General features: G+C 45.5%; 1 protein-coding gene across 2 annotated transcripts in view; it reads right to left on the bottom strand.

Moving 5' to 3' along the window:
* The window catches only part of ZCCHC7 (zinc finger CCHC-type containing 7), a 206,699-nt gene that overhangs the window by 46,258 nt on the left and 138,981 nt on the right, over positions 1 to 21,460 (bottom strand). The window contains exons 5-7 of one of the 2 annotated variants that reach the window (XM_038769645.1): positions 16,774 to 16,817; positions 13,458 to 13,580; positions 12,822 to 12,992 (exon numbers count right to left, since the gene is read on the bottom strand). In XM_038769645.1, coding sequence (XP_038625573.1) covers positions 12,822 to 12,992; positions 13,458 to 13,580; positions 16,774 to 16,817 — 338 coding nt within the window. The remainder of the gene's footprint in view (positions 1 to 12,821; positions 12,993 to 13,457; positions 13,581 to 16,773; positions 16,818 to 21,460) is intronic. The other variant, XM_038769646.1, reaches the window with a different exon arrangement.

Genomic DNA, 21,460 nt, shown 5'->3' with positions numbered 1-21,460 from the left:
CTGATCACCAAAAAACCCCCAAAAAAACCCACAATCAAGAGGCTTCACCTGTAGAGCTCTCAGGGAGATCAGCGGCTGTGTCATCGGCTTGCCTGTGCGTTTTTAAGTCGATAAAAGGTGTACTACTATTGCATCTGAATCCAATAAAAACCTAGAAAGAGCTTCGTTAACTGGCCCCTAACCAACCAGAAAGCGCTAGAAACTGGTATTTCCACTAACCAATTAAACTCTTAGATCCAGCAAATGAGACCAAGGCCAAAGTTACTCAGAATCCCCATATTTCCTAGAGCACTAGGACTATGCTCAAGTCGGCTAAAAAGGGCTGAATCCTATTCTTTCTCTTTGCACCCGCCATTGTGAGAGGCTGATTTATTCATTCTTTCACTCAGTCATATTTGAGTGCTTACTATGTGCAGAGCACTGTACTAAGCCCTTGGGAGGCACAAGTCGGCAACATATAGAGACGGTCCCTACCCAACAACCGGCTCATTTATTCTTTGGGTTACAGTCCCAGACACATACTACAAATTTAACTTGAACTTTGTATGCGTAAGTGCTTTAAAAACCGGAAGCAGCCTCTCTATAGTGTAGCGTTATGAATATTACCTGATTTCTGGGGGGAAAAAAACCACCGACAAAAACCAAACAACAAATAATTTTCATCGAAAGAAACTTTCATGCCTCGCCAAGAAGCATGACGCTCTGGATCAATGTCGACCCACTGTCCAAATCCTTGATGAAGTAGGAATGCGGTAACGCCCTGCTACTTCATTTGATTTCATAAGTATTTAGATTCTGAGTTTGAACAAGAATGTGGTGCTGATTCAGATACAGGGAAAGGGCAGCAAACATCAATGGATCAGAGAGTGACTGACTCGTTCATCAAAATGGCAGATTTTTCTAATGTGCAGTAAGTTTGGAAAAGACTGCTGGCTGCATATTCAGCTCTACCTCCCAATTACCATAAAAAGGAGGTGGCATCTCCAGCTGAATCACTTTTCGACATGACAGATGGAATTCCTAATGACTGTGGAAGTTGGTAAGTGCTTACTAGGTGGAGAGCACTGTACTAAGCACTTGGGTAGATACATGATAATTGGGTTGGACAGAGCTCCCGTCCCAGAAAGGGCCCACGGTTGCTAAGCTTTCTGTAGGCATAATATACATTCTATCCTGCCGCTTACTATTCCTGCCAGAAACAGAAAATGGACTGATGGGTCCTTTCTTGTCCAAAAGACCCCTTGAGCAGAATCTGAGAGGCAGGAGCAAGGCTAGCTAGCAACAGATGCGCCTTTACGAGACTAGCTGTATATTGAGCCCTCGCTCTAATATGTGTCCCCCGAAATCATTCCGAGTGCTGAGCGAAGCTGGGAAAGTGCCGGAAATCAGCAACCTCAGCCTAGACGGGTGTGGAGCCATCAGTCGCATTCATTCATTCATTCAATTGTATTTATTGAGCGCTTACTGTGTGCAGAGTGCTGTACTAAGCACTTGGGACAGTACAATACAGCAATCGAGACGATCCCTGCCCAGAACGGGCTTACAGTCTCGAGCCGGGGAGACAGACATCAAAACAAGTAAACAGGCATCAATATAAATAAATAGAATTATAGATATATACATATGTACGTAAATGCTGTGGGGTGGGGAGATGTGGGGGAAGAGCAAAGGGAGCCAGTCGAGATGATGTGGAATGGACGGGGAGCTGAGGAAATGGGGTCTCAGTCTGGGAAGGCCTCTTGGAGGAGGTGAGCCTTCCGTAGGGCTTTGAAGTGGGGGAGAGTGATTGTTTGGCAGATTTGAGGAGGGAGGGCATTACAGGCCAGAGGTCGGCAGCGAGACGGGTGAGATCGCGTTGTAGCGTGGGCTCAGTACATTAGTGGTCCTACACTCAGCACTGACTTTTCTTCTACCCCAGTATAAATCATACTTTGTATTTCACAAAAGGTGAAAGGTATGGTCTATTTAGGACAGAAGTTCAAAATCCCAATTACACTGAAGCCCAAACTGGGTAGTGTTTGATAACTAATTCATCACAGTAATTGGGGAGGATGAATTTTTGGAGCTAATAATAATAATAATGATAGCGTTTGTTAAGTGCTTACTATGTGCCAAGCACTGTTCTAAATACTGGGGTAGAGACAAGGTACTCAGGTTGTCCCACATGGGGCTCACAGTCTTAATCCCCATTTTCCAGAGGAGGGAATTGAGGCCCAGAGAAGTGAAGTCACTTGCCCAAAGTCACACCGCTGACAAGTGGCGGAGCCGGGATTGGAACCCATGACCTGTGACGCTCAAGCCCGGGCTCTTTCCACTAAGCCCCGTGGCTTCAGTATCAAGACCAACAGTACTTGAGCGCTGATTATGCAGAGAGTTCTACTCGACAGTACCCCAGGACGCATTCCAAATATGCTCCTTGAAAAGGTGGGTGCCTCTTGAATGGATGTTATGTTTTCCCAGAAACATATATGCAGGTAGTTATGTTTCACTCCAGAACCGGTCCTAAATGACTACTGAGCCCTCCAGGGGAAGCAGAAAAAGAGAAGCAATGTGGCCTAGTGAATACAGCACAGGCCTGGGACCCGGAAGGACCTGGGTTCTAGAAGAGCAGCGTGATGTAGTGGCTAGAGCACAGGCCTGGGAATCAGACGGTCACGGGTTCTAATCCCACCTGTGCCATTTGTCTGCTGTGTTACCTTGGGCAAGTCACTTTGCTTCTCTGGGCCTCGGTTACCTCATCTGGAAAATGGGGATTGAGACTGTGAGCACCACGTGGGACAGGGACCGCGCCCAACCTGATTTGCTGGTATCCACCTCAGCGCTCAGTACAGTGCCTGGCACACAGTAAATTAAGTATGCTTAATACATACCATAACTATTATCGCTATTATTATTAGTCCCAGCTCTGCCACTTGTCTGCCAAGTGACCCTGGGCAAGTCACTTCACTGGGCCTCAGTTACCTCATCTGTAAAACAGGGATTAAGGCTGTGAGCCTCATGAGGGACAGGGACCATGTCAATCAATCAATCGCATTTATTGAGCGCTTACTGTGTGCAGAGCACTGTACTAAGCGCTTGGGAAGTCCAAGTTGGCAACATATAGAGACAGTCCCTACCCAACAGTGGGCTCACAGTCTAAAAGGGGGAGACAGAGAACAAAACCAAACATACTAACAAAATAAAATAGAATAGATATGTACAAGTAAAATAGAGTAATAAATATGTACAAACACATATACATAAATACAGGTGCTGTGGGGAAGGGAACCAACCCAAATACCCTGTATCTACCCCAACGCAGAGAATAGCGTCTGGAACACAGTAAGCACTTAACAAATACCACAATTATTTATTATTATTATTATTATTATTATTGTTAGGAAAAGATTACAGGGTCCCAGGTGACAAGATTTCCTGGGACGGGGCACTGGGTTCACCACCCACGGCTACGTGATCAGCTATGCCGGCATGGTCTTCTGCCACGCAAAGATCAAAGAGGAGAGGTATCACTGTCCCTTGCCCATCGTTCAGGTTGTAGGCACTGCCCTCTTAGCCTCAAACAGGACGGCAAACTGACTTGATTTCACCCAGCTACACCGCCCCACCCCCCTGGTTCTGACCTTTTATTCCCTGGAGTGCGCGCCAGCGTTCCCGGCTCCCCCAAACTGAACTTACATATATATCTGTAATTGTATTTATTTGCACTTGTGTGCCTCCCCCATCTAGACTGTGAGCTCGTTGTGGGCAGGGATCGTTGCCGTTTACTGTGGCACTGTACTTTCCCAAATGCTTAATACGGTGCTCTGCACACGGTAAGCGCTTAATAATGACCACTGAATGAACGAATGCTCCCACGGGCTTCGTCTGGATGACTACATCTATTCCCATTCCCCGAGGCCTCCAGGAGGCTCCATACCGGCGTCGCTCTGGTTGCAACCCTCCACATCCCACCAAGCTCTTCTTCCAGCTCTCTCCCCGGCTCGGATCCACCCTGCGGCACCCCCGGCGAGCCGCCTCTGTGGCTGTCTCCTCGGCAGGGTGAGCCTGCCCCATTTCCACGGAGGGAGACTGGGCGGGCTTCACCCAGAGGCAATCCCAAATAACCATGCAGGAAATACACCGCATCCACCGCGGCTGCACGAGACTGGAGGAGCACTGTATGAAGACAGTACGTTGAGGCAGTCGTCAAGGAGGCGGAGGCTAAGTGCTTGGATCAGGATAGTAGCAGTTTGGACGGAGTAGAGGGTGGATTTTACCAATGCTGTGAAGGTAAAACTGACCGCATTCGATGACAGACTGAATATGTAGGTTGAATGAGAGAGATGAGTTGAGGATAATGCCAAGGTTACAGACTGGTGGGGCAGGGAGGATAGTGGCACAGTCTACAGTGATGAGAAAGATGGCGGGAGTTCGGGGGGAAGATGAGGAGTCCTGTTCCAGACCTGTTAAGTTTGACGTGTCAGCGGGACATCCTGCTGAAGGCAGCAGGAAATATAAGATTGCAGGGAAGCAGAAAGATTGGGCCTGGAGACGTAGATTTGGGAATCGCCCCCCAGGGAGGTGGTAGTTGAAGCCATGGGAGCGAAAGAGTTCTCCAAGAGAGTGGGTGTAGATGGAAAATAGAAGGGGACCCAGATCTGAGCCTGGAGGGACCCCCCCCCCCCCACGGTTAGGGGGTGGGAGGCAGAGCAGGAGCCAGGCACTTGACCACCTGGAAGATCCCAGCAAGGACCCTGGCCATACTTTCCTGATCCCCCTTCCTGCTGGCAGCTGGGCTGTGGAGCTTCAGCGGGACATTGGGGGCTTAGAGTTTTCCAAAGAATACTGGGAAAGAAAGAGTAGAGGAGACAGGAAAGGGAGGGTGTGTTGCACAGAGTGAGCGCTCAATGAATGCCACTGATTGACGGAAGAGCCGAGCTTGGGTCGGGGGCGGAGGGGGGCGGTCTGGGATGGGAAGGAAAACTGAACAAGAGAGAAGTTGAACACAACAATACAGGGGAGAAGAAGAGGATGGATGGTGGGGAGATAATTGATTTTTCATTCATGATAATGTGAACATTGAGAGGTGGGGCTTACAGATCCTGGGGCACATCACCGATTCACGCAATGATGCATTTTTGGACTTTTACGTATTATGGGATCGCGGTAATACAGGTTATGCCTAGAGGAAAGAGGACGGGCTTGGGAGTCAGAGGTCATGGGCTCTAATCCCGGCTCCGCCGCTTGCCTGCTGTGTGACTCTGGGCAAGTCACTTCACTTCTCTGTGCCTCAGTTCCCTCATCTGGAAAATGGGGATTAAGACTGTGAGCCCTCATGTGGGACAACCTGATTACCTTGTATCCCCCCAGCACTTAGAACAGTGCTTGGCACATAGTAAGCGCTTAACAAATGCCATCATTATTATTATTCTAGGCACATTTCCTCATGCCATGGGTTTTCAACAAATAGTTGGGAAATATAATAATGATAATTATGGTATTTGTTAAGTGCTTACTACGTGCCAAGGTCTGCTCTAAGCGCTGGAGTGGCTTCAGGTTGTCCCACATGGGGCTCACAGCCTTAATCCCCATTTTACAGAAGAGGTAACTGAGGCCCAGAGAAGTTAAGTGGCTTGCCCAAGGTCACACAGCTGACAATCAATCGATCAATCAATCGTATTTATTGAGCGCTTACTGTGTGCAGAGCACCGTACTAAGAGCTTGGGAAGTACAAGTTGTCAACATATAGAGACAGTCCCTACCCTACAGTGGGCTCACAGTCTAAAAAGTGGTGGAGCCGGGATTAGAACCCACGTCCTCTGACTCCCAAGCTCGGGCTTTTGCCACCGGGCCATGCTGCTTCAAAAGGATTAGGGAATATTCCTCCCACAACGAGAGTCTGTCTGTGTACAGCTCGATCGCCACGTTTGTGCAAGGAGATCTGGAACCAGAAGATCTGGGCTCTGATGCTGCCACACTTCCCATTCTCCGGCTCAGCCTTACTATACTGCACTGTACAGTGATTCCTGCATTTTTACAGTTTTACAGGATTTCTCATTTATTTTTAATTCATCCAGAATTTCTTTATTTGGATTCCATTGCTTCTAAATATTTTATGTCTGCCCTCTATGTTACTGTGTATGCTCCTCAAAGGCAAGGAATCAACTCATCAATCAATAGTATTCATTGAGGGCTTAGTACGTGCAGAGCACTGTACTAAGCGTTTGGGAGAGTACAATATAACAGAGTTGGAAGACATGTTCCCTGCCAATGACAAGCTTAGAGTCTAGAGGGGAAGTGCGTCTTGTCCTTCTGTGGCAGTAACAATATTTATTAAGTGCTTACTGTGTGCAGAGCATTGGACTAAGCGCTGGGACAGAATACACAGGTGAGAATTAGGGTCTCTGTTGTACTAATATATCCTTCTGTTGTACTTCTCAAGAGCTTAGCACTGTGAACTGCACGTAACAGACATCCGCTGAACAGAGTGACTGTTATGGATATAGTAAAATCACAATGAGGGACAAGAGTGTAAAGCATGTTACTAGCAGTGGTAAGTCCCTTTTGACTGTAAAGCTCATTGCGGGCAGGGAATGGGGCTGTTTTTTGTCGTACTGTACTCTCCCAAGCGCTTAGTACAGTGCTCTGCACATAGTAAGCGTTCAATAAACGCAACTGAATAAATGAATAATGATTGATGTGTCAGCCATGGTAGAGTCCCTTCAAACTAGCCCCAAATCCATTTATTCTCACTGAATCAATCGTTAGTCTGTCATTTTCCCTCAACACCAGATTCACAACGTTCATGTGATAGCAGAACTGACTGTATTCCTTTTTTTAAAAATGGTATTCATTAAGCATTTACTATGTGCCAGGCACTGTACTAAGCGCTGGAGTAGGTACAAGCTAATCAGATCGGACACAGTCCCTGTCCCGCATGGGGCTCACAAGTCTTAATCCCCATTTTACAGATGAGGTCACTGAGCCACAGAGAAGTCCAGTGATTCGCCCAAGGTCGCGCGGCAGGCAAGCGGCCGAGCCGGGATCAGAACCCAGGTCCTTCCGACACCCAGGTCTGTGTTCTAGCCACTCGGTCACACTGCTTCTCTTTAAAGCAAACAGACCCCTTCTCAGAATAGAATAAAGTATATCAGATATTGAAACTTAGTACTACTCAATCTTACAAAATGTAGCTACTGGACATGTGTCAAAGATGCATTTCTTACACGGCATGGACTGATTTCAATGAAGAGTTTCAATCTCTGGTGCCGGAGTTGACTCCCCGTAAAATGAAATACACTGAACTTCCACCGACAATACTGGGAGTTTGTATGCAAGCATCAAGAGGATATGAGACCCTCCAGGCATTTAAATCTAAAGAACTTCCGTGGAACCAATCTGGTCTCTCGTGTAAATAATCACTTTATGAATTAATTCTACTGAATGATTACTTTTCATTAAGCAAATTAAAACCCAAATATTATGCTTAAATAACACTGAAAGGTTATGAAAGAAATTATCCTCCTAAAAAGGACATTTAAACTAGAAACATGCTCCAACTACTAGATGGAAACAATGGAAACCTCATATGTGCCAGAAATTAGTTTCACATAAGAAGATATCCTTTTCCTTTGACTTCACTGTGCATGCGTATGTAATTTTTTAAAGACTACACCACATTGTTTAAAACGATATGTCCAGTAAAAATATTTTAGAGTACAGGGTGAAAGTGAAATTCAAGAGGATGGTGCTAAATCACAAATATCAATACTCTATCTGTATGCTATAAGGTCATTTTGGCTGATTTTTTTCACCAAATACAACATAGATATTTTTATTCTTTTTCATTCATCGGACAACAAACTCTTGGTTCTTCCAGTAACTGCAGTAGAAAAATAAAACAGTCAGAATTCCAAACTGAATTCTATATATAAGTTTATGATATTTTTAACTCTTGTATTTCTCAGAAACAGAAATGTTGCATTAGAGGTGGTATTTACCAGGCACAGCTAATGGTTAAAAAAGAACCAGTTGAATACATTATTTAATGTTGCTGCAAATGTGAATTCACTTATTCATCAGCATCACTTATGCATATACGTTTATAGAACGGTACATTCAATTATTTGTTTTGTTTACTCTATTTGCATCTATTTTTACGTCGGTCTCCCCTGTGGGTGGGGAATATGGCATAACCGTTGCTTTGTATTCCCAAGAGCTCAGCGCAGTGCAATCCATCCAGTGGATGCTCAGTAATGATGATGGTATTTGTTAAACGCTCACTACGTGCCAAGCACCGTTCTAAGTGCTAGGGTAGATGCAAGATAATCAGGTTGCCCCACGTGGGGCTCACAGTCTAAATTCCCATCTTACAGATGGGGGAACTGAGGCACAGAGAAGTGAAGCGACTTGCCCAAAGTCACACAGCTGCTAAGTGGTGGAGCTGGGATTAGAACCCACGACCTCTGACTCTTAAGCCCAGGCTCTTTCCACTAAGCTTCGTGCTTGCTAAGCCAGCAATAAATGTCAACGCCACTGCTGCTGCTACTACTACTATGACGACTATTAAATCACTGATATTTATTGAGTTTTTACCGTGGGGACCCAGCGCTCAGTACAGTGCCTGGCACATAATAAGCACTTAACAGATACCATAATTACTATTACCACTACTACTACACCTTCACAATGTATGGAAACGTTCGCCAAATGATTGTTGTTAGCTCGTAAGTAGAATGCACCCATCATCGGTCTATATTTTACCAAATTTGAAATGTGATCTTTTGTTAAAACCTTTGTTCAAGTCACAAAATTAGGCATGTCTTCTGGGTCATGCTCTATCTTCATGGAAAGAGTCACGAGTATTTGAGAAGCAGCGTGGCTCAGTGGAAAGAGCCCGGGCTTTGGAGTCAGAGGGCATGGGTTCAAATTCCGGCTCCGCCAATTCTCAGCTGTGTGACTTTGGGCAGGTCACTTCACTTCTCTGTGCCTCAGTGACCTCATCTGTAAAATGGGGATTAAGACTGTGAGCCCCCGGTGGGGCAACCTGATCACCTTGTAACCTCCCCAGCTCTTAGAACAGTGCTTTGCACATAGTAGGCGCTTAATAAATGCCATCATTATTATTATTTATTGGCCCCCTACTGTGAGAAGAGTACATGATTAGCAGATACAGACCTGACCCTCAAAGCAGCTTACAGCCTAGTGAAAGAGACCAACAGTAAAATAGACAAGGGCATATGCATGATAGTGCTTAAATAATAGCATACTCACGAGATGTACTAAAGTGTCTCCAACCTGATTTGACTGTATCGACCCCAGTGCTTAGTACAGTGCCTTAAAAAAAAATCACATTATTTTCCCCCTCCTACCCGATCTCACTAATCTCCCATTCCAGCCCAGCCTGCACATTTTGCTCTCGTAACACCAACCTACTCACTGTTCCTCGATGTTGTCTACTCACCAACGATCCCCTCTCCATGTCTCTACCTCCTGCACGGCCCGAACTCCCTCGTGGCCCATGTCCGAAGGACCACCACTCCCCCCGTCATCAAAAACCTCCTAAAATAATATTTCTTCCGAGAAACCCTCCGTGACGAACCTCTCATTTCCCTACCCTATTCACCCTCCTGCCTGTCACCTATGCTCTTGGGTCGGTACCCCTTTAAGCACTTTGATACTCCAACCTCAGCCCCATAGTACTGTTGCATATATTTCCCTCTAGACCGTAAGCTTGCCATGGGCAGGGAATGCCACTGCTTACTGTTGCACTGTACTTTCCCAAGCACTTAGTACAGTGCTCTGCACACAGTAAATGCTCAATAAATACAACCGAATGAAGGAACATTTCCTTATACTCTGACACTTCCCCTATGTGTAACTTTCCTTAATGTCCTCCCCTACTAGACTGCAAACTCCCTGAGGGAAGGGATCATATCTACCAACTCTACCAAGGGCTTAGGACTGTGCTCTGCACACAGGAAGCGCTCAGTAAGTACCGTGGATTTATTTATTGCTCTGGGAGGTTGTGAATAGTCAGACTTCAGTAGCACAGAGTACCGGAGAGGCAGCAGGGCGATTTAGAAATACTACGGGAACAGCCGCCTGGAGATGTGATTTCAGAAGGGCTTTGGAAATGGGGAAAAAAACGAGGTCTGTTGAATTTAAAGGGGGAGAGTTTTCCAGGCAGGGAGGAAGAAAGTGAGCGTGACATCGGCAGTGGGAGAGACTAGCACGAGGCACAGCGTGTTGGTTGGCTTGAGAGGAACAATCGGTGCAAGCTGAGGAAAAATGAGTGCAAGCTGAAATATAGAGAAGAAGAGAATGGATACGTAGAAGGGAGAACAGATGGACTGACTTACACTCAAAAGTGAGCGAAGAGTTTCTCCTTGATATGGAAAAAAAATGGGTAATCATTTGCAGTTTTTGAGAAGCAGGGAAAGAGTCGAGTGCAGAATAGCGGTTTTAGGAAAATGATCGGGGTAGCCAAGTGAGACGGGAGGGGGCGAGCCTGGAAGCAGGGAGGTTAGTAAAAAAGCCAGGAAATAATAATAATAATGGTATTTGTTAAGCGCTTACTATGTGCCAAGCACTGTTCTAAGCTCTGGGATAGGTACACGGTAATTAGGTTGGACACAGTCCCTGTCCCAAACAAGGCTCACACTCTGAATCCCCATTTTACAGACCAGGTGATGACAAGGACCTGGCCCAGCACGGTGGCTGCTGCCTGCAGCGGAAGGGATGGATTCTGGAAATGATTTGGAGGAAGAGTGGACAGGATCTGGTAACAGATTGAATCTGGATGTTGGGAGAGAGAGGGGAGTCAAGGATAACGCCAACGTTATGGGGCTGGGGTGGCGATAGGCAAGTTAGATTTAGGAGGGCACATGAGGAGTTCAGTTTTAGACATACTGAGCTTGAAGGGTCCGCGGGACATCCCTGAGGAGATGTTCCGGAGGCAGGGGGACATGTGAGATTGTAGAGGTGCAGCAGCAGCAGCCTTGTGGGAAGAACACAGGCCTGAAGGTCAGAGGAAGTGTGTCTACCAACTCTACTGTATCGTACTCTCGCAAGGACTTAGTACAGCCAGCGCTTAGTAAGGTGCCTGGCACATAGTAAGCACTTAACAAATACCATAATTCTTATTGAAGTGCTCTGAAATAATCGGCTGACTGACTGACTGATTTTACTCCTACTCAGAGTCTAACAGCGGCCTCTATTTGAAAGTCCTCCACCAGCTAGTCATTTCAACCACCACGCACTTATTTGCTTCCTTGGTTAAAGGTACCCTAACCCTTTACGTGTGAATAACCCAGCAAACTTTGCTCAAATCATTGCACCCTGGGATGGCTCCTCCTTCCTTCAAAACTACTAACTCGCTTCCTTCCCACGACCCTTGCCGACTGTGGCACCCCAGGCAACCCAGCAGACCCTTGGCATTTATCTGTCACGCTGTAAGCTATACTGTTCATCTGCTTCCTCCCTCACCTGCGTTGCGATTCTCTGTATGTCCGTGGACTGACTTGCCTCCTTTCTTTCGTTAAGTCTGTAAATGCAGCAGGGACTGTGTCAGAGATTTCCTTGAAAATTCCCCAAAGTGCCTCGTGCTGTGCTCTAAAGACTGTAGAGTCTCAATAAATCCTGCCTGACTGGATCAACTGTACAGATGTGTGATGGCTTGAGAAAAGACGTCCATATAATTAGAGGAGACGCCGGTCTAATGTAGGATTGGGTCTCGTGCTCGCATATTCTCACATTCTTCCTCTCCCACCTAACTCGCCTCTTCCAACTACCCAAAGGGATGCGATAGGGGGACTAAATTTTTAATTGAAGCACGTCCAGCAACGACACAGAGAGGGCACTTTCTATCTTTCTCTTCTCCCAGGCTTTCCGGGAGCCACACTAGCTCCTGGGAAGGAGGAATGAGGGGATTCTCCATCATTCCTGGGTCTCTGTGGGAGCTCACGGTTGAACCTCCTTTAGGGTGGAATGGGTTCTTCTTTCATTCATTCATTCAATCGTATTTGCTGAGCACTTACTGTGTGCAGAGCACTGTACTAGACGCTTGGGAAGTACAATTCGGCAACAGAGACAATCCTACCCTACCCAACAACGGGCTCACAATCTAGAAGGGGGGGGGGAGACAGACAACAGAATAAAACAAAACAAGTAGACAGGCATCAACAGCATCAATATAAATAGAATTACAGATATATACACATCACTAATAAAGTAAATAGAATAATAAATATGTATATACATACACAAGTGCTGTGGGGCGGGGAGGGGGGTAGAGCAGAGGGAGGGAGTCGGAGCGTTGGGGAGGGGAAGAGGAGTAGAGGAAAAGGTGGGGGGGGTCGGTCTAGGAAGGCCTCCTGGAGGAGGTGAGCTCTCAGTAGGGCTTTGAAGGGAGGAAGAGAGCTAGCTTGGCGGATGTGCGGAGGGAGGGCGTTCCAGGCCAGAGGTAGGACGTGGGACAGGGGTCGACGGTGGGACAGGCAAGAACGAGGTACAGTGAGAAGGTTAGAGGCAGAGGAGCAGAGGGTGCGGGCTGGGCTGGAGAAGGACAGAAGGGAGGTGAGGTAAGAGGGGGCAAGGTGATTCAAACTCGAGTGCTTGTGTCTCCATTATATGCCCGTTTCACTGCAGGGGTAGTATCCATGGACTGAAACGTTCTGGTAGAGAGACCTTCCAAACACGTGAATCTTTTTCCCCCGTAGCACTTTGGGCAGTTTAATCATACTATAAAAGCATACTAAATGGCTGTTTCCCCTACCAGACACCCACAAACATACTCCACAATACTGAAAGATGAAAAATAAAATCTTAAATAGGATACTCACGTCAGCATAGTGGCCTATCATGTCACAGCGGTGACAAGTCTTTTTCCATGCAGATTTTTCAAAACACTTATGAGGATAAGACGCAGGTAAAGAACAGTCTAAACAAAGTCGGGCTGGGCAGTTGTATTGAAGGTGTCCTCTCACCCCACAGAGACAACAGGTAGGACTTTTCTACAGAGCAGCACAGAAAAACGAGTTTTGGAAAAATATGTTTTAGCTCACGAAGAGATGACGGGGAAAAAGTCCAAAATAATACTATAACTAAGCTAACGTGCCCCAACTGTTCAAAAATGGCATTTCTGTACACGAATCCAGTAATGTAAAATAACAAGAAAAAGGCTCAAGCTGAGATTAAAATTGGACAGCAAGCTTGGCTTCAGTCAAATGGATTGCCCATATTTTGTGAAAATATAAACGTTTCAGGACACAGTTTTTCAAGAGCCGGTCTATAAAGGTGCTGCCTTTTAAATCTTTCTTATCACTGGGCGTACTCTCAAAAGGCAAAGTACAACCTGTCAGGGTTCCACTTGGAGCAAATTTATTAACAGCCCTCAAATCCTTTCGAAATAGATCTGAAAAACAGTTGATCTCCATGTACACACAGAGCTATCAGAGAAGATTCGATTTTTCACTTACCTGTGGAACAGGGCAGTTTTTGGACAAATGTCCTTTTTCTCTGCAGTTTCTACAGGTAACATTTTTGTTCCCTGAATAGTATCGGTTGACCTGTCTCACCGCTGTTTTGTTGCCTATCTGGGCCTAAAGAAAAAGACATTTTTTCAAATTAGCGTTGCCTTCTGTGACAAGATTTTCGTCAATCTGTCTTGGGCCCATTCAACTAGAAACAGATTGATCTGGAAGAACTGTCACCCGTCTTTTGTTAAATTAAGGGCAATTATGGTATTTCTGGGGTAGGGGGGAGAGACCCTTAAGATTTCACCCAACACATGCCCTTGATAAGGCAAGATAAATAATAATCAATACTAATGATTATTAGTATTAGTATTATTAGCAAAGCCCTACTGAAAGCTCACCTCCTCCAGGAGGCCTTCCCAGACTGAGCCCCTCCTTCCCCTCGCCTTACCTCCTTCTCCTCCCCACAGCACCTATATATATGTATATATGTTTGTACGTATTTATTACTCTAGTTATTTATTTATTTTACTTGTACATATTTATTCTATTTATTTTATTTTGTTAATATGTTTTATTTTATTGTCTGTCTCCCCCTTCTAAACAGTGCGCCTGCTGTTGGGTAGGGACCGTCTCGATATGTTGCCAACTTGTACTTCCTAAATCCTTAGTACAGTGCTCTGCACACAGTAAGTGCTCAATAAATACGACTGAATGAATGAATGATGATAATAATAATACTTGTTCAGCATTTACTATGTGCCAAGCACTCTTCTAAGCACTGGTGTATATACAAGTTAATCAGGTTGGACACAGTCCCTGTCCCACATGGGGCTCACAGTCTTAATCCCATTTTACAGGTGAAGCAACTGAGGCACAGAGAAGTGAGGTAACTTGCCCAAGGCCACACAGCAAACACATGGTGGAGCCGGGATTGGAACCCAGGTCCTTCTGGCTCCCAGGCCCCTGCTCTATCCACTTAGTCAAGCTACTTCTCTAATCGATCAATCAATTGTATTTACTGAGCGCTTACTTTGTGCAGAGCACTGTACTGAGTGCTTGGGAGAGGACAGGAGAGTTGGTAGGCATGTTCCCTGCTCACAACAAGTTTATAATCTAGTAGTTATAGTAGAGAAGTAGCGTGGCTCAGGGGAAAGAGCATGGGCTTTGGAGTCAGAGGGCATGGGTTCAAATCCCGGCTCCGCCAACTGTCAGCTGTGTGACTTTGGGCAAGTCACTTAACTTCTCTGGGCCTCCGTTACCTCATCTGGAAAATGGGGATTAAGACTGTGAGCCCCCCATGGGACAACCTGATCACCTTGTAACCTCCACAGCACTTAGACCATTGCTTTGCACATAGTAAGCGCTTGATAAATGCCATCATTATTATTATTATTAGTTGGTTTACCTTAAAAGTCCAACAAAATAGCCTTTGCACGGGGTTACTTTCAAGGTTCTTGTTGTCAAATGCCAAACTGTATTCATTCATTTGTGTGCAGAGCACTGTACTAAGTGCTTGGGAAAGTACAATACAATAAACAGACACACTCCTTGTCCATTATGAGCTTAGATTCTAGAGGAGGGGGACACGGATATCAAGACAAATAAAAAAATTACAGACATGCACATAAGTACAGTGGGGCTGGGGGAATGAACAAAGGGAGCAAGTCTGGTGATACAGAAGGGACTGGGAGAAGAGGAAAAGAGGGGCTTAGCCTGGAAAGGCCTTTTGGAGGAGATGTGCCTTCAAATAAAGACTTTCAAGGTGGGGAGAGTAACTGTCTGTGGTATTTGAGGAGTGCGGGCATTCCAAGCCAGAGGCAGCGAGCAATGTGAGACCGAGGCACGGTGAGAAGTTTAGCACCAGAGGAGCGAAATGTCCGGGCTGGGTGGTAGAAGGAGAGAAGTGAGGTGAGGTAGGAGGGGGCAAGGTGGTGGAGCGCTTTAAAGCCAATGATGATGAGTTTTTGTTTGATGTGGGGGTGGATGGGCAACCACTGGAGTCTTTTGAGGAGCGGGGTGACATGTCCTGAACGTTTTTGCAGAAAAATGATCCGGGTAGCAGAGTCAAGTAATGACTGGAGTGGGGAGAGACTGGCGGCTGGGAGGTCAGCAAGGAGGCTGATGCAGTAATCCAGGCGGGAGGGGATAAGTGATTGTATTAACGTGGTAGCTGTAAAAGGAAAGCAACTAAACACTTGTAAAAAAAAAAAAAAGGCTAGCAGTCCCATACTTGCGAGCTTCCTTATCTTCCCGCTGACCCCCGTACAGTTATTGTGTCCAAGAACACAGGGATCCCAGGGCCTGCGCCTCGCGGCAATATGGAAACTTAGAACAAGGAGTCTAACCCGATTTTTTTTTTAACAATGGGATGCAAATTGCTGCGGTCAGGAAGTCTAAAATGTGTATGGTATCCACAAATAGGTAAAATGCCTAATGGCAAGGTACACTGATATTTTTCATTCTCTTAGGCTTTAGCCTGCCTCTTGGCCAAAGAGAAATCTATTCATATTTTTATTTGGAAGGGATTTTGTGTCATTATAAATGTTTCCTTTATAGACCAATTACTTTTTGGTCTTTCAGTGTAATTTTTTTTAAAGGAGAAAGAAAAACACCAAGTGAAATTTGCCTTGGGTGAGCTCAACTAAGTGATATTTTGAGTGTAAGGGCCCTCCTAAAAAGGGCCCTTTCAGTTCAGTAGCTGCTGTTGATGAAGATGGGCATTTATCATCTATCTACTCCACAGAAGGGCTTTGTTTCCCAACTCCAAGCCATATTCACATTGTTTTGACAAAACCCACTTGGGGAAAGACTTGAAATCAGTTATTTATTTAGTTGAAAGGGATAGATGCCTTTCATGCCCTAAAAATCTCCTCCTACTGAAGGAACAACTATTTAAATCTAATCGGAGGCAAATGCTCAGAGCAGTGGATGTGGCACAAAACAAAGCTGGCCACGGAAACGCTGCAAGATAAACCTGAAACATAAAGAAAAATGAGCAAAGAACTACATTTACTTACAGAAAGCCCAGCATCTAATGCAAAGGGCTGTGTGCTTATATACTGAACACACTCTGTGAATAATTTATATGGAAAAAAATCTTAATATTCAGTTCCTTCTTAAGGAGCAATTAGTCCTTATTAAAAATTGTGTTCCAATTTTCAGACATTATAATATCATAAACTAAGGTATCAGAGTTGGAAGAGTCTTAAGAGGTCATCTAATCCAAACCCCTGTCTTCAGGAAGGGAAATATTTAACTCATCATGGATAAGGGAAATGTAGAAAAGTAAACAATAGTTGAAATTATTTTATTTTACCTCTATATCTTTATTGCTGATGGACCAGTTCTCCTCACTTTCACCTGCAAAAACAATATGCATTCATTAGCTTAATTCATTAAAAACTGTTACTACTACCAATGTAGGAGGTATAAGAAAGCACATCAGTTTTAAGAGAAAACCACTAAGATATAATAATATGTTCATTAATCCTAAACATATATAAGTCCTGCAGTATGGTGTACTGGATAGAGCACAGGATGGGAATCAGGTGGTTACGGATTCTAATCCCACCTCCACCACTTAATAATAGTAATTGTGGTATTTGTTAAGTGCTTACTATGTGCCAAGCACTGTTCTAAGCACTGGGTAGATGCAGGGTAAAGTTGCCCCACGTGGGGCTCACACTTTGAATCCCCATTTCACAGATGAGGTAACCGAGGCACAGAGAAGTTAAGTGACTTGCCCAAGGTCACAGCAGACAAGTGGCGGAGCCAGGATTAGAACCCACTTCCTCTGACTTCCAAGCCCGTGCTCTTCCCACTAAGCCACGCTGCTTCACACACTTGTTTGCTGTGTGACTCTGGGCAAGTCGCTTCACTTCTCTGTGCCTCAGTTACCTCATCTGTGAAATGAGGAGTGAGACTGTGAGCTCCACATGGGACAGGTGCTGTGTCCAACTCAATTTGCTTGCATCCATCATAGTGCTTAGTACAGTGCTTGGCACATAATAAGCGTTTAACAAATACCCGCCTTATTATTTCCAAAGCCGTGGTAGTCTTACTATTGGTAAATAAACCAATGGACCGACCTTTCTGAACTCAAAGTGGACTACATTCACCGCATTTTAACTGTGTGCAATTTCACCCCAATTTTATTTCATCAGAAATTCCCCCAAACCAAGCTATAATTATCAGCAAACGTTTTCAATTATGTAACCTTGGGAACCAGTATCAGCTGGGACATAAAAGGAGGCAAAAATCCTTTGGCGAATGAACAGAGAGCCTCAAATACCTAAAACTTAAAACTATTAGGGAGGACATCTACATCTACTAACTTTTTCTTAGTTCATCCATAAAACCGTATAGGGATATTGTCCCTTCCACCCATTTCTGCTTGGAACAAGTCGGAAAACAGAGCGACGATCAGGCATAACTTAAATGTAAACAAAGGATTGCTGCACATTTTTTCTAATACACAGCAGAATCCAACCTTTCCCTTATTGCTCCACCTCAAATATATAAATCCAGCCTAATTAATTCATTACTCCAGTCTGTTGCAGGGAAGTATGAAGAAGTACACCTCCCTTCAAAGCCCTACTGAGAGCTTACCTCCTCCAGGAGGCCTTCCCAGACTAAGCCCCCTCCTTCTTCTCCCGCTCCTCATCCCCTCCGCCTTACCTCCTTCCCCTCCCCACAGCACCTGCAATATATGTATATATGTTTGTACATATTTATTACTCTATGTATTTATTTATTTTATTTGTACATATTTATTCTATTTATTTTGTTAATACGTTTTGTTTTGTTCTCTGTCTCCCCCTTCTAGACTGTGAGCCCACTGTTGGGTAGGGACCGTCTCTATATGTTGCCAACTTGTACTTCCCAAGTGCTTAGTACAGTGCTCTGCACACAGTAGGCGCTCAATAAATACGATTGAATGAATGAATGAAGTACGAAATAATCTACACTTTCCCAGGCCTTCCAGCAGTAAAAGTATACTTACCTAAGAGAGGCCACACCACCCCAGTGATGCTAGTAATAAAAGGTAGAGATGTTTCCCAGATCCTAATTTTCTGTGTAAGTCTCGGGGACAGGAGCCATAAATGAAGTATACACAGTACATTAAATATCTACGGCTTCCATTTTTCCATCACCACCACCTACACTGTTTAATCACTCATCATATCCCGACTGGATTACTGCATCAACATCCTTTCTGATCTCCCAACCTCCTGCCTCTCCCCACTTCAGTCTCTACTTCACTCTGCTGCCTGGATTATCTCTCTACAGAAAGGTTCTGGGCATGCCACTCCCCTCCTCAAAAATCTCCAGTGGTTGCCTATCCACCTCCATATGAAGCAAAAACTCCCCACTATTGGTTTCAAAGCTCTCCATCACCTCGTCCCCTCCTACCTCACCTCCCTTCTCTCCTTCTACAGCCCAGCCTGCACACTCCGCTCCTCTGCCGCTAACCTTCTCACTGTGCCTCCTTCTCGCCGGCCCTGCTGTCGACCCCTGGCCCACATCCTACCTCTGGCCTGGAATGCCTTCCCTCCTCACATCCGCCAAATTAGCACACTTCCCTCCTTCAAAGCCCTACTGAAGGCTCACCTCCTCCAGGAGGCCTTCCCAGACAAAGCCCCCCCTTTCCTCTGCTCTCCTTCCCCTCCCCATCACCCCGACTCACTCTCTTTGCTCTACCCCCCCGCACAGCCCTTATGTATATAAGCACGTATTTATAATTCTATTTATATTAATGATACACATATATCTATAATTCTATTTAATGATACTGATGCTACTGATGCCTGTTTACTTGTTTTGATGTCTGTCTTCCCCCTTCTAGACTATGAGCCCGTTGTGCACAGGGACTGTCTCTATGTGTTGCTGAATGGTACTTTCCAAAAGCTTAGTACAGTGCTCTGCACACAGTAAGCACTCAATAAATACGACTGACTGACTGAATGAATCCTCAATGTTTCCATTCTCGGTATATACTTCTGAAATATGCTCTTCAGGGCTGCTGTTGATAGTTCATCATCCATCGTCAGATTGAAAATATTCACCTCAATGTATTCTGATTTCATGTTTATGGTGGTTTCAAATCTCCTTTGCTTCTGTCACCAGTCCCCTCTTCCCTCTTTTTATTTTTGGACCGTGAGCCCCCCCCACAACCTGGGTCGGGCACCGTATCTAAATTCCACCCGGGCACTTTTTCCCAATGCTTCCTGCTGCTGCTGCTACTGCTACCACCAACACTTTTGTCTTGTCTTGGGCCGTCGAGTCGTTTCCAACCCACAGTGACACCACGGACACATCTCTCCCAGAACGCCCCGCTCGCCATCTGCAATCGCTCTGGTAGCATATCCATACAGTTTTCTGGGTCAAAATCCGGAAGCGGTTTACCACTGCCGCCTTCCGAACTCGAGTCTCCACCCTCGACTCTCTCCCGTGCCACTGCTGCCCAGCACGGGTGAGTTTTGACTTAGATTGCCTTCCACTCGCTAGCCACTGCCCAAGCTAGGGATGGAATGGACAGGCCTCAGCTTGACTCCCCTCCCATAGTTGAGACTGGTAGAGTATTGGAAACTCTCCAGGTGCAACCCTGAGAAGAGCACTACCAACATTACTTGAAATTCATTCATTCATTCATTCAATTGTATTTATTGAGCGCTTACTGTGTGCAGAACACTGTACTAAGCACTTGGAAAGTACAATTAGGCAACAACAGACTCACAGTCTAGAAGGGGAGAGACCATTATCTTCAACTGCTCATTCTCCTTTGGCTTTTTCCCCTCTGCTTTCAAGCAAGTCCGTGATGCCCACAGGCTGAAAAAACAACTCTCCCCTGAACCCACCGCACCATCCAGCAATTAGCCTCATCTCCCCGCTCTTTCCATCAGACCAACTGCAAGGCTCACGTTATGCAATTAACTGCAATTTCATTTTGGGCTGTGCAGGAAACGGTAACATTTTAAAATTCACATACTTAGCCTCACTTCCAAGTTAGTCTCCTTCAATACGGACACAACGACCCCCGGCCAGATTTTCAACCCCTTGACATATCCGGGTCTCTGTGCTGAATGTGCCTGATGTGATTACCCTGTACGCACCCCAGCACTTAGCACAGCGCTTGGCTCATGGTAAGCGCTTAACAAATACCACAATTATTCTCCAGGTCAGTAACAACTATGTAAAAGGACTAACTACAACATATCCTAATGGTGAAGACTACAGTCTCATCGCTCTCGTAGGTAGGTTGGTTCTTCCCATTCGGAGGTAAATAGTCTCTTCTAAAGTTGCTTTGCTCTAGTAATAATGATAATAATAATAATGATGCTATTTGTTAAGCGCTTAGTACAGTGCTCTGCACACAGTAAGCGCTCAATACGATTTATTGATTGATTAAGTGCTTACTATGTGCCAAGCACTGTTCTAAGCACTGGGGTACATACAAGGTAATCATGGGGCTCACAGTCTTAATCCCCATTTTACAGATGAGATAATTGAGGCCCAGAGAAGTGAAGTGACTTGCCCAAGGTCACACAGCAGACAAGTGGCGGAGCCAGGATTAGAACCTACGTCCTCAGACTCCCAAGCCCATGCTCTTTCCACTAACCCATGCTGCTTCTCAATAATGGTAGTTGTCAAGCGCTTACTATAGGCCAGGCATTATTCTAAGCGCTGGGGTGGATAGAGGCAAATCGGGGTAGACACAGTCCCTGTCCCATGTCCGGCTCACAATCTCGATCCCCATTTTACAGATGAGGTAACTGAGGCACAGAGAAGCGAAGTGACTTGCCCAAGGTCACGCAGCAGACAAGTGGCGGAGCCGGGATTAGAACCCATGACCTTCTGACTCTCAGGCCCGGGCTCTAGCCACTACGCCGTTTCCACCACTCTCCCCATCTTCAAAGTCTCATTACGGTCACACGCCTTGCCTTCCCCGTTTAAGCACTCTTTTTCCCAGCTCCCCCTGGCTCCTGCGTCTTCTACGCACTTGC

This window comes from Tachyglossus aculeatus, chromosome X4, assembly GCF_015852505.1.
Source record: "Tachyglossus aculeatus isolate mTacAcu1 chromosome X4, mTacAcu1.pri, whole genome shotgun sequence".
NCBI classification, from domain to species: domain Eukaryota; kingdom Metazoa; phylum Chordata; class Mammalia; order Monotremata; family Tachyglossidae; genus Tachyglossus; species Tachyglossus aculeatus.
This window is presented reverse-complemented; position numbering and strand designations above follow the sequence as displayed.